The 13,161-nt window shown below is 47.2% G+C and overlaps 1 protein-coding gene across 1 annotated transcript in view; it reads right to left on the bottom strand.

The window, feature by feature from the left end:
- Positions 1–1,969: 1,969 nt before the first annotated feature.
- The window catches only part of LOC143767826 (uncharacterized), a 113,044-nt gene continuing 101,852 nt past the window's right edge, over positions 1,970–13,161 (bottom strand). The window contains exons 41-42 of the mRNA XM_077256347.1: positions 4,327–4,439; positions 1,970–3,081 (exon numbers count right to left, since the gene is read on the bottom strand). Of these exons, the coding sequence (XP_077112462.1) occupies positions 2,841–3,081; positions 4,327–4,439 (354 nt within the window). The 3' untranslated portion in view covers positions 1,970–2,840. The remainder of the gene's footprint in view (positions 3,082–4,326; positions 4,440–13,161) is intronic.

Genomic DNA, 13,161 nt, shown 5'->3' on the forward strand with positions numbered 1-13,161 from the left:
GTGCCATCAGACCCCTTAGTGGCGGAGTGTCAGTACTGCAACGACCAGGACTCTGGGGCGCTGCAACCAACAACAAGCTTCTTACACCTCTCAGCTGGAATTTTTGACCACTCTTTTGTAAACTGCTCCAGGTGTCTCATATATGAAGACTTGTGATGAAGGAATATACTCGTTGCTCGCGTTTTCCCGAGCACGCTCGGTTGGTCTCCGAGTATTTGTGACTGCTCGGAGATTTAGTTTTTGTTGACTCAGCTGAATGATTTACGGCTGCTAGCCAGCTTGAATACATGTGGGGATTCCCTAGCAACCAGGCAACTCCCACATGTCCTCAGGCTGGCTATCAGCGGTAAATCATGCAGCTGAGTCAACAAAAACTAAATCTCCGAGCAGTCACGAATACTCTGAGACCACCCGAGCAACGAGTATATTCGCTCATCACTAGTGAAGAATAGTGATGAGTGAGTAGCATTGTTGCTCGGGTTTCCCAGAGCACGCTCGGGTGGTCTCCGAGTATTTATGACTGCTCGGAGATTTAGTTTTCATCGCCTCAGCGGCATGATTTACGGCTTCTGGACAGCCTGAATACATGTGGGAATTCCCTAACAAACAGGCATTCCTCACATGTATTCCGCCGGTCTAGCAGCCGTAAATCATGCAGCTGAGGCGATGAAAACTAATTCTCAGAGCACATCCAAATACTCTGAGATCACCCGAGCAACGAGTATACTCGCTCATCACTAGTGAAGACGCCTTCTCCCAAAAGCAACTTTAAGATCTCTCCACAGGTGATCAATAAGATTTGGATCCGGACTGATTGCTGCCACTTCTGAACTCTCCAGCATTTTGTTTCCATCCATTTCTGGGGGCTTCTTGAAGTATGTTTAGGGTCATTGTCCTGCTGGAAGACTGCTGAAATTTAGCACAGCCCACCATTTATGTCACTGGATGTTACTTTAAAGGAAACCTGTCATGTGAAATAATGCCATCATCCTGCACCGAAAGCCCGGCTGCTGGATGGAAATTAAATGTATTCACCTATAGTAAATGGTTGATCCTGTGATACATAAATGTTATCTTTCATCGTAAACCTGTCTGTAGTGATAATGAGATAATTGCTGAAAACTGAACTCTAAAGGACAGGTAGTAAGTAACACATTATTATGAGGCTCAATGGATAAAGTGAAAAGTACAAGATTTCAGAAGGTTTTTCCATGGATAGTGAACTTAAAAAATATGTTAAAAATATTAATGAATGTTAAAAAGCATTTAAACAAAAGCATATTTTCTGATAGCTCAGTAAACGTGTTATACTGTGATGGTCTTCATTAAGGAAGAGGGCCTCAAACTGTCCATTGAACTGGAACCCTAACTATTCCTGTCCCGGGGGTACTCTTGGTGGTAGAGAGGCCTGAGTCTCCAACCTCACTATGCTCCTAATATGCCCTAACATGTCCCCTCCCCAGGAGGCCTGGGACAGATATCTTAGTGTATAAACACATAAGACAAGCAGGGATAACAAAAAGCAACTTACATACAAAAACACTCATCAAGGGTAGAGAAGAACAAAGGGAAGGATGGGAATGTACCAACCAAATGGTTATAGGATAATGGAGAACGCATACATCCAAAAACAGCAGATAATCTCCACCAGCAACTACGAACTCCACCTTCAGCACACTAACTCCAGCAAGCCAGGAAGTAAAACTTTCACAGGCAGGGATGAGAAGGTCTGGCCAGGTTTTACAGAGCGAGAAAATGAGCAGGTCAGGAGCAGCTGTGAGATGGAGCTGCAAGTCTCTAACCAGCATACAAAGTCGTTAACCTCTTCAGCGCCAAGTCCATTTAATATGAGGAACAAAACACATAGGCTAATGGAAGACCTGAAATTCCCAATATGTAATGATTGCCTAACCCCAGATCTCCCAGGAGCACGTGACACACTCATGACAAGACAACAATTAAATCCAAACACTTGTAATTGTCATTTATTTTGTCCTTTGTAAGAAGTCATTTCAGTTTACCAAGAGATGCCAATGACACCGGAGTGACAAGTATCTACCCAATCCAAATGTGTCTTCCAACTGGCAGGGGAACACTGTAATTAATTAAATGCATATAATTCTATGTTTTCCTTGCAGGCGTTACAGTAACATCAACAGCAGATCTTATTCCTGGCCGTTCTACATGGGTCTTCTTCTCTCAGGTCACATAAAAGTCCCGAGGCCAAGAGCGTAACAGCATACTCCGACAAAACTAGTTCTGTGCGCTGCTCATGCCGGGCAACGTCATAGGAACAAAGCTGGAAGTTCTGCAAGGAAACCCTCAATGCACACCGAGGAGAACCCAAAAAACGCCTCCAGGTGCAGAACACAAAGACTTCATAGATGGCGCACGTATCTTGTCTGCGCCGATCTGTGGACAGGTGGTAAAGTCTTCTCGAAAAGATGTTCCAAAACTTCTAACTACAAGAGCAAGATAAATACCCCGGGGAGAAGTATCCTTACCGAAGACAAAAGACACAATTTACTGACGAAGGACGAGTGTGGACTTGTACAATATACAGAATGAAGTCTACTAAGAGCTTCTCCTGTTAAAATGAATTGACTGGAAAATGCAAGTAAATCTTAAAGGGGTTCTCCAGCCTTCCTGTCTTTAGAATAGGTAATTAATATCAGATCGTGGGGGTCCAACATGCGGCACCTCCACCGATCAGCCACGTAAATAATGAATGGAACCACACAGTACACTGTGTAGAGGCCGGGTACTGCAGCTCCTTCAATAGGAACTAAGAACTCAAGAATAAGTTACTCTATATAAAGTAAGTACATACTGCAGGCATATCACACCATGCTGCTCAAGATCCGAGCCTTCTCTTCCATCTTCATTATCCTATTTATCAAGCAGTCCTTTTCAGCTAACACCATTTGTAACTGGTAACTCGGCCCGTCTACGTCCATCACATTCTTCCTCAGATCAACCTCTTTCTTTAATAATAGTGCCAGTTCAGAGTTGAGTTCATCGAGTTCGTCCTGTAGATGTTCTGCCGTACTCCATTCTTTATCTTCTCCTTTCTCAGGAGCGCTGCAAGACGCAAAAACATTGAATTCAACTAAAAATGAAATTTTTCAAGATATTATATGTAAAACTGAGAAAATAGAGGACAATGGACTGTAAAACAATGGGGAAGAGTGGAAGAAAACTTTTTAATAACTTATGACACATTGTTTTGATCGGTAGGGTCTGGGTCTTGATCACTACAGGACCCCATACACATTAGATGGCTGTCAGGCGAATAATTTTTTGGGGGCAGACCGCTATGTCCTCCTCCTGCTTCCCCCCATACACTGGAACGCTTGATTCAGCAGAGTTCTCTTGTCTTCTCCTTGAGAGCTGCTGCAAGGCTCCTCTGGGGGCGGCTTATCTCCAGGCAACATAAAAGGAGCGTCTGTTGAAGAGTCGGGAGGCCCCTATACACATTAGACTGCAGGACAATCCCAAAATCGTCCAACTTTACCCTAATATGTATGGGGGTCCTTAAAGGTAGGGGCAAACGAGCTCAGATAATCCCCAGAAAATGGTGCATGAGCTCATGGACTTTCAATGAGCAGGCAGTTAGGTTCAAACACTGCCGACAAAGACAGAAAAGGGCCCCTGTGAAAGAACAATATTTGGGCCCTTTAACGTCTTTCATAATGTACAATTCCACCTGCTTTGGAGGTCAAAATGGGCCCCCTTACCTTTTGAGCTCCAGTGCGGCTACACAGGTTGCACCAAAAGTAAAACATGCAGCAAAAAAAACGCACGGTTTTGCTGCTGCGTTTCTCCTTCCAAGAGATGCAGAAATGGTGCAGACTGCAGACATTTCTGCACCAAATACTTAGCGTGTGCACATACCCTTAGGGGAAAATGTATTAAATTTTACGTCTTATACTATACTCTAGTATCATAAGCTATCTAGAGTAACGTGGGGCAAATTTATTTGTATTTGGAAACTCTGTGGTCTGTCCAAAAAAATAGAAATCTACATCAGTTTTTCAATTCAGTTACATTTTATGATAGTTTTTTTTAATGCATCTTAGGAAATGTTTCGTCAATGTCTCATTTTTGCTTAGTTGCTTGTTTAGAAAAATTACACAAAAAGTAAAAAAAAAAAAAAGTTTGCACTATTTTGCAACTTTTTGATGCAGGCAAACTGGCATTGAGGGATTTTAAGCCTCTGCTTAGACTAGCAAATTTGTGATTAATTCTTTTAAATGCTCTTTGATATGAGAATTTTTAAAGCGTTTTGCCTTCTGTACATTAAGGAAACCACACAATATATATCACCAGATTTTGGGATCACAGCTTGCAAAGAATTGCAGTTTCCAAGGAGCCAACTTGGTTTTGACAATTGCCTCAACGTCATTCCCAGAAATGATTTCTTCAAAAGTTTTCAGAGGCTGTGATAAAAAAAAAAAGAAAAAAATGTTAATTGAAACGGTCTATGAAATAAATATAATATGAGAAATGGAAAAAAAGCAATAAAAAAAAAAAAAGGAAGTATTTGTTAAAATCTATATATATGGAGAGTGGGGAGGCACACATTGTGGCAAATCTAAGGGAAAGCGTCTGTCTGCTTGCTTTTTTCCACCATGCAGTAATGTTTGCAGCGCCATTCTCTCTCTATCTCTATGTGGATTTTACCTTTGGCAAAAAGCATTTGGCCATCATTTAACAATATATACAGTAAATATAGGACTAAGACCTAATTATAGATTAATAATAGTGATGAGCGATCATGCTTGGGTGCTAACCGAGCGTCTTCAGCCTGCTCGAATAATATGTTTGAATCCCCGCAGCTTCAGTCCTCGTGGCTGTTCGACAGCCGCAACCTATGCAGGGATTGCCTAATAAACAGACCATCCCAGCATGTGTTGTGGCTGTCTAACACCTCATCCAAGCACGATCGCTCATCTCTAATTAATAACTATCTCCATACACACTTATACTGGACAGACTGTCAATCACCAATTGGCACCGCCCGCTGGACTCCTAACCATAGAAAGAGCAGGGATTTAAAATAACAAAATACAAATTATAATGAATCTTAATAAAAACATATATATATCTCAATCTCCACAGCATGAAGATGACACATCATGTTCTATTTAAAGGTGTTTTTCCGTTTTATGCAGGATGTAGTCGTCACGCACAGTGTAGGAAAGACTAAGTGCAACATGAAGGGATAAGGGGAAGGGAACCCAACACTAGGGAAGGGGAGAGTGAGACCCCCAGGGCAGATCTAATGTCACCATGTCTGCCCTAAGTGTCCCTATGTAGGTTCTGCACAGTGTCGGACTGGGGCACCGGGACACCGGAGAATCCTCCGGTGGGCCCAGCCCCCAGCTCCTGCCTCCTTCATTTCTCCCTGCCCTGCATGCCAATAGTGTGCACCGAGCAGTGCACACTTTGTTTTATAGCCAGCATCGGCGCGCAGGCTGTATGGAACAAATGATGTGAAGTGCAGCTGCGCGGCAGCTCCTTCACATCACCTGCTGGCGCTGCCGACTTCCATTGATCTGCTAAGAGCCGGGCCCGTGCGCAGCATGAGTGTGTGCCGACCTCACTTTAGCCAGCACAGTCAGAGGCACAGCTGACTGTGTGAGGCAGAGTCAGAGAGGAGACACACATGCACGCAGCAGCTCACCCACCACAGTCACCTGTTTCTTGCACTGGGCTGAGGCTCCAGCTCTTCATCATAAAGTGTGGACAGAGGTGGTCTAATGCTGATTGGCTAATATGCAGCCAATCAGCATTAGTTTTCTTTGTGTGACCTCACAGCACACCTCAGGCAATGATCTGTGCTGTGATTGGTCGGCTGTCCTGCACAAGCAGCACAGCAATAGATAGCCGGAGACTGGAGCTGAGGGACATTTATGATGACTGGCTGCAGGCAGTAATGTTGTGTAAGTAACATAGATGATGCCTGCAGGCAGCGTGCAGCATAGTTCTCCAGCCACTGAGGTAGTTAGTGGAGGCCCCCCCATGCAATCTAAGGGTGACACAAGCATACCTCCCAACCGTCCCGATTTCAGCGGGACAGTCCCGCTTTGGCACCGGGGTCCCGCTGTCCCGCTTCGGGCATTTAAAATCCCGAATTTGCGGCCGCCGGTGAAGCCCCGCCCACTTCCGGGACGTAGAGAGAGCCTGTTTTTTTTTTTTTTTTATAAAAGCTGCCTCCTGACCGCCCGCGCAATACCCCCCCCCCTCCCGCCCCCTGTGCGGCGCTGCCACGCTGAAGGAGAGAGCCTGCAGCAATCAAGAAGAAAGGTCAGCGATTCACTACCTCTGGCTGTGTGTGCACGGAGCTCCGGCTTCTGCTCTTAGCTGCTATCCCGGCAGAGAAGGAGAGACGGGGGAGGTGCCGGGATAGTGCAGAGCTGTAAGCAGGAGACTGAAGACTTCAGCAGAGAGCTGCACATGGACATCAGCCGCCCCTGCATCACAGAGGAGATTGTGTGTGTGTGATGTGTGTGATGGCTGCGTGTGTGTGTGTGATGGCTGCGTGTGTGTGTGTGATGGCTGCGTGTGTGTGTGTGATGGCTGCGTGTGTGTGTGTGATGGCTGCGTGTGTGTGTGTGTGATGGCTGCGTGTGTGTGTGTGTGATGGCTGCGTGTGTGTGTGATGGCTGCGTGTGTGTGTGATGGCTGCGTGTGTGTGTGATGGCTGCGTGTGTGTGTGATGGCTGCGTGTGTGTGTGATGGCTGCGTGTGTGTGTGTGTGATGGCTGCGTGTGTGTGTGTGATGGCTGGGTGTGTGTGTGTGATGGCTGTGTGTGTGTGTGTGATGGCTGCGTGTGTGTGTGTGATGGCTGCGTGTGTGTGTGTGATGGCTGCGTGTGTGTGTGATGGCTGTGTGTGTGTGATGGCTGTGTGTGTGATGGCTGCGTGTGTGTGTGTGATGGCTGTGTGTGTGATGGCTGCGTGTGTGTGTGATGGCTGGGTGTGTGTGATGGCTGGGTGTGTGTGTGTGTGTGATGGGTGTGTGTGTGTGATGGCTGTGTGTGTGTGATGGCTGTGTGTGTGTGTGTGATGGCTGCGTGTGTGTGTGTGATGGCTGCGTGTGTGTGTGTGATGGCTGCGTGTGTGTGTGATGGCTGTGTGTGTGTGATGGCTGCATGTGTGATGGCTGCGCGTGTGTGTGTGTGTGTGTGATGGCTGCGTGTGTGTGTGTGATGGCTGCGTGTGTGTGTGATGGCTGCGTGTGTGTGTGATGGCTGTGTGTGTGTGATGGCTGCGTGTGTGTGATGGCTGCGTGTGTGTGATGGCTGCGTGTGTGTGATGGCTGTGTGTGTGTGTGTGATGGCTGTGTGTGTGTGTGATGGCTGTGTGTGTGTGTGATGGCTGCGTGTGTGTGATGGCTGTGTGTGTGTGATGGCTGTGTGTGTGTGATGGCTGTGTGTGTGTGATGGCTGTGTGTGTGTGATGGCTGCGTGTGTGTGATGGCTGCGTGTGTGTGATGGCTGCGTGTGTGTGTGTGTGTGTGATGGCTGCGTGTGTGTGTGTGTGTGTGTGATGGCTGCGTGTGTGTGTGATGTCTGCGTGTGTGTGTGATGGCTGCATGTGTGTGTGATGGCTGTGTGTGTGTGTGTGTGTGATGGCTGCGTGTGTGTGTGTGATGGCTGCGTGTGTGTGTGTGATGGCTGCGTGTGTGTGTGTGTGATGGCTGCGTGTGTGTGTGATGGCTGCGTGTGTGATGCATTTGTGTCAAAGCTGCATGTGTTTGTGAGCTGCGTGCGTGTGAGCTGCGTGCCTGTGTGTGAGCTGCGTGCCTGTATGTCATTATACAGTATGGAGCATCATGTGTGGTCATTATACAATATGGAGCATCATGTGCGGTCATTATACAGTATGGAGCATCATGTGCGGTCATTATACAATATGGAGCATCATGTGCAGCCAGTATACAGTATGGAGCATCATGTGGGGTCATTATACAATATGGAGCATCATGTGCGGTCATTATACAGTATGGAGCATCATGTGCGGTCATTATACAGTATGGAGCATCATGTGTGGCCATTATACAGTATGGAGCATCATGTGCGGTCATTATACAGTATGGAGCATCATGTGCGGTCATTATACAATATGGAGCATCATGTGCGGTCATTATACAGTATGGAGCATCATGTGCGGTCATTATACAGTATGGAGCATCATGTGCGGTCATTATACAGTATGGAGCATCATGTGTGGCCATTATACAGTATGGAGCATCATGTGCGGCCATTATACAGTATGGAGCATCATGTGTGGCCATTATACAGTATGGAGCATCATGTGCGGCCATTATACAGTATGGAGCATCATGTGCGGTCATTATACAGTCTGGAGCATCATGTGCGGTCATTATACAGTCTGGAGCATCATGTGCGGTCATTATACAGTCTGGAGCATCATGTGCGGTCATTATACAGTCTGGAGCATCATGTGCGGTCATTATACAGTCTGGAGCATCATGTGCGGTCATTATACAGTCTGGAGCATCATGTGCGGTCATTATACAGTATGGAGCATCATTTGCGGTCATACAGTATGGAGCATCATGTGCGGTCATTATACAGTATGGAGCATCATGTGCGGTCATTATACAGTATGGAGCATCATGTGGGGTCATTATACAGTATGGAGCATCATGTGCGGTCATTATACAGTCTGGAGCATCATGTGCGGTCATTATACAGTATGGAGCATCATTTGCGGTCATACAGTATGGAGCATCATGTGCGGTCATTATACAGTATGGAGCATCATGTGCGGCCATTATACAGTATGGAGCATCATGTGGGGTCATTATACAGTATGGAGCATCATGTGCGGTCATTATACAGTATGGAGCATCATGTGTGTTCATTATACAGTATGGAGCATCATGTGCGGTCATACAGTATGGAGCATCATGTGCGGTCATTATACACTATGGAGCATCATGTGCGGCCATTATACAGTATGGAGCATCATGTGTGTTCATTATACAGTATGGAGCATCATGTGCGGCCATTATACAGTATGGAGCATCATGTGCGGTCATTATACAGTATGGAGCATCATGTGTGTTCATTATACAGTATGGAGCATCATGTGCGGTCATACAGTATGGAGCATCATGTGCGGTCATTATACACTATGGAGCATCATGTGCGGTCATACAGTATGGAGCATCATGTGTGTTCATTATACAGTATGGAGCGTCATGTGTGGTCATTATATATTATGGAGCGTCATGTGTGGTCATCGTACAGTATGGAGCATCATGTGTGGCCATTATACAGTATGGGGCACTGTGTGGCCATATTTTTTTGTTTATAATTATTGTATATGAAACAGTGTGATCGGCAGTGCTAAATGGGTGTGGTTGGGATGTGGATATGGGTGTGACTAATTATGAATGGGTGTGGTCAGAGGCGTGGCCTAAAATTTGCCGCGGCGCGCAAAGCGCGCCGCAAACTTTGTCCCTCTTTCCCATCTTCAAAAGTTGGGAGGTATGCACAAGGTGGGGGTCCCCCATAGAAAATGTTTAATTTCCTGTGGTCCCCCTTCCCCACTGTCTCTTAATTTACTGTGGGTCTCACCTCTCCCACCATTTCCCATCTGGGGAAGTGGGCCCTCAGCCTCAGGAAATTACGTGACACAGTGGGGAGGGGGCCCTCAGGTATTTGACCCCTTCATGACATCCGTCTTACATGTATGGCGCATGTTAGATGCCACTGTCAATCTCTGACACCTGCATTTAACATGTGGCGCCGACATGCGTGCACATCATTCTTTTGCCCATCGGTGCACCTGTTATGTGATCAGCGTCGGACTGGCCCACCGGGATACCGGTGAAATGCCTCGTGGGCCCCGACCCAGAGAGGAGGAGGAGGAAGAAGAAAAAAAAAAGAGACGCGGGCCCTTTAAATCTAAGGGGCGGCGCCGACCGCCACCAGGGCCCCCCCCCCGACGCCAGCGCTGGCATCGGGCCCCCCTTCTAATACTCACCTCTCCTGGTTCCTGTGGCAGCTGCAGCGTCTTCAGCGCCCTCTGACTCTGCGACTTCTCAGGGCAGAGGGTGCGATGACGTCATCACTGCGCGCTCAGCCTCTGTGTCCTGAGCGTTGCAGATCCGGAGAGACGCTGAGTGCACCGGACCTGCGCTGGGAAGGGGAGAGGTGCGGATTTTACTTTTCTTTTTTTTTCTTTATGTCTGACTCAGACACACGGGGTAATATGCTGGACACACTGGGGCAGACTGCTGGACACACTGGGGCAGACTGCTGGACACAGTGGGGCAGATTGCTGGACACATTGGGGGCAATGCTGGACACTGGGGCGGATTGCTGGACACACTGGGGGCAGTGCCGGACATACTGGGGCAGATTGCTGGACACACTGGGGCAATGCTGGACACTGGGGCAGATTGCTGGACACACTGGGGGCAATGCTGGACACACTGGGGGCAATGCTGGACACACTGGGGCAGATTGCTAGACACACTGGGGGCAGTGCTGGACATACTGGGGCAGATTGCTGGACACACTGGGGCAGATTGCTGGACACTGGGGCAGATTGCTGGACACTGGGGCAGATTGCTGGACACACTAGGGGCAGATTGCTGGAGACACTAGGGGCAGTGCTGGACACACTGGGGCAGATTGCTGGACACTGGGGCAGATTGTTGGACACTGGGGCAGATTGCTGGACACACTGGGGGCAGTGCTGGACATACTGGGGCAGATTGCTGGACACACTGGGGGCAGTGCTGGACATACTGGGGCAGATTGCTGGACACACTGGGGGCAGTGCTGGACATACTGGGGCAGATTGCTGGACAACCTGAGGGTAATATGCTGGACACACTGGGGCAATATGCTTGACATACTGGGGAAGATTGCTGGACACACTGTCTGGGGGCAATGCTGGACATACTGGGGCAGATTGCTGGACACACTGGGGGTAATATGCTGGACACACTGGGGCAGATTGCTGGACACACTGGGGGCTGGACTGGAGGCATGGGCAGAATGTAGATGCAGGGCAGAATGAAAGACGGGGCAGGATTGGATCATGGGGCAGGATGGATACGATGGAGACAGAATGGGGCAGAATGGGGAGATCATATGGGGTAGAATGGATACTCATGAGGGCAGGATGCGAGAACATATGGCTGGAGCCAGGAATGAGATAAACGGGGCCAGGGTGGGGAATATTATTACCATAGGGGCTAATTAAGGGATATTATTACTGCAGTGATGTATTTATTTTATTTTTTGAGTATACTGTTTTAAATGGGGGGGCGGTCCTGTTACTGTGCAGAGTGACACTATATCGCCTTTTTTTCTCCATGTGGTGTAATGTAGAAGTTGTGAAAAATGAAGTAATGTGTTCTGCAAGCGGAGCTCGAGATAACTGTTATTTCCTGCAGAAATGAGTCCTGGCTGGAAGAAATGATGGCGGTCTGTGCTGGATGAAAGATGAAGGACTTCACCTAGAGACGTCACTGGTGAGTCAGTGTTACCTATGCACTGACACTATACACTGTATACTATATACAGAGGTCCTGTGTACAATGTCACCAGTGATCACTGTATAACCTATACAGAGCTCCTGTGTATAATACCACCAGTGATCTCTGTACTACCTCTACACAGACACTGCATACTAAGTACAGATCTCCTGTGTATAATGTCACTTAGGCTGCCGTCACACATTCAGTATTTGGTCAGTATTTTACATCAGTATGTGTAAGCCAAAACCAGGAGTGGGTGATAAATGCAGAAGTCGTGCATATGTTTCTATTATACTTTTCCTCTGATTGTTCCACTCCTGGTTTTGGCTTACAAATACTGATGTAAAATACTGACCAAATACTGCTAGTGTGATGGCAGCCTTATGGTGATAGTATTGTGTTTTGTTTTTTTTATTTCTGATCAGTATTGTAGTATTCAGTCACTATGTGGTGGTAATATGTGGTCTGGAAATGGTGTTGTGATATTTGTCCCTTGTATGTGCTATTTGGTCACCAAGTGGTGGTAATATGTGGTCTTGACATGGTGTGGTGGTATTTGTCCCTTGTATGTAGTATTATTCGGTCACTATGTGGTCTGGTCATGGTGTGGTGGTGTTTCTTCTTGTATGTGGTATTATTGGTCTTGGTACAGTGGATTGTGTTGTGTATGGTGGTAATTTGTTCTCTCTGATATTAATTAGGAGAAGATTCTTTATTTCCATTAGAGTTTTAATGCTTTGTACACAGCGGCAGAGATGCACTTAAGGTACCTTCACACTAAGCGACTTTGCAACGATAACGATAGAGATCCGTGACGTTGCAGCGTCCTGGATAGCGATGTCGTTGTGTTTGACACGCAGCAGCGATCTGGATCCTGCTGTGATATCGCTGGTCATTGCTGAAAGTCCAGAACTTTATTTGGTCGTCAGATCGGCGTGTATCGTTGTGTTTGACAGCAAAAGCAACGATGCCAGCGATGTTTTACAATGGTAACCAGGGTAAATATCGGGTTACTAAGCGCAGGGCCGCGCTTAGTAACCCGATATTTACCCTGGTTACCATTGTAAAAGTAAAAAAAACAAACAGTACATACTCACCTTCTGATGTCTGTCACTGTGAATGCCAGCCGTAAAGTAAAAGCAGAGCACAGCGGTGACGTCACCGCTGTGCTCTGCTTTCACTTTACGGCCGGCTCTCAGTCAGGGCGGGAAGCAGACGGCGAGGGAGCTGACGGACACCGGAATGTGAGTATGTACTGTTTGGTTTTTTTTACATTTACAATGGTAACCAGGGTAAACATCGGGTTACTAAGCGCCGCCCTGCGCTTAGTAACCCGATGTTTACACTGGGGACCTCGGCATCGTTGGTCGCTGGAGAGCTGTATGTGTGACAGCTCCCCAGCGACCACACAACGACTTGCCAACGATCACGGCCAGGTCGTATCGCTGGTCGTGATCGTTGGTAAATCGTTTAGTGTGAAGGTACCTTTACAGGGGGTTTCCTGTGGAAAAAAGTAATCACCTCTCCACAGGATAAGTGATAACGTGTTGATTGGTGGGGGTCTGACTGCTTGGACCCATTCAGCAAAATGTGGAACTTTTTATCCCCATTAGACTGGAGTGGCATGTCCG

The sequence above is a fragment of the Ranitomeya variabilis genome, chromosome 4 (genome assembly GCF_051348905.1).
Source record: "Ranitomeya variabilis isolate aRanVar5 chromosome 4, aRanVar5.hap1, whole genome shotgun sequence".
Lineage (NCBI taxonomy): Eukaryota > Metazoa > Chordata > Amphibia > Anura > Dendrobatidae > Ranitomeya > Ranitomeya variabilis.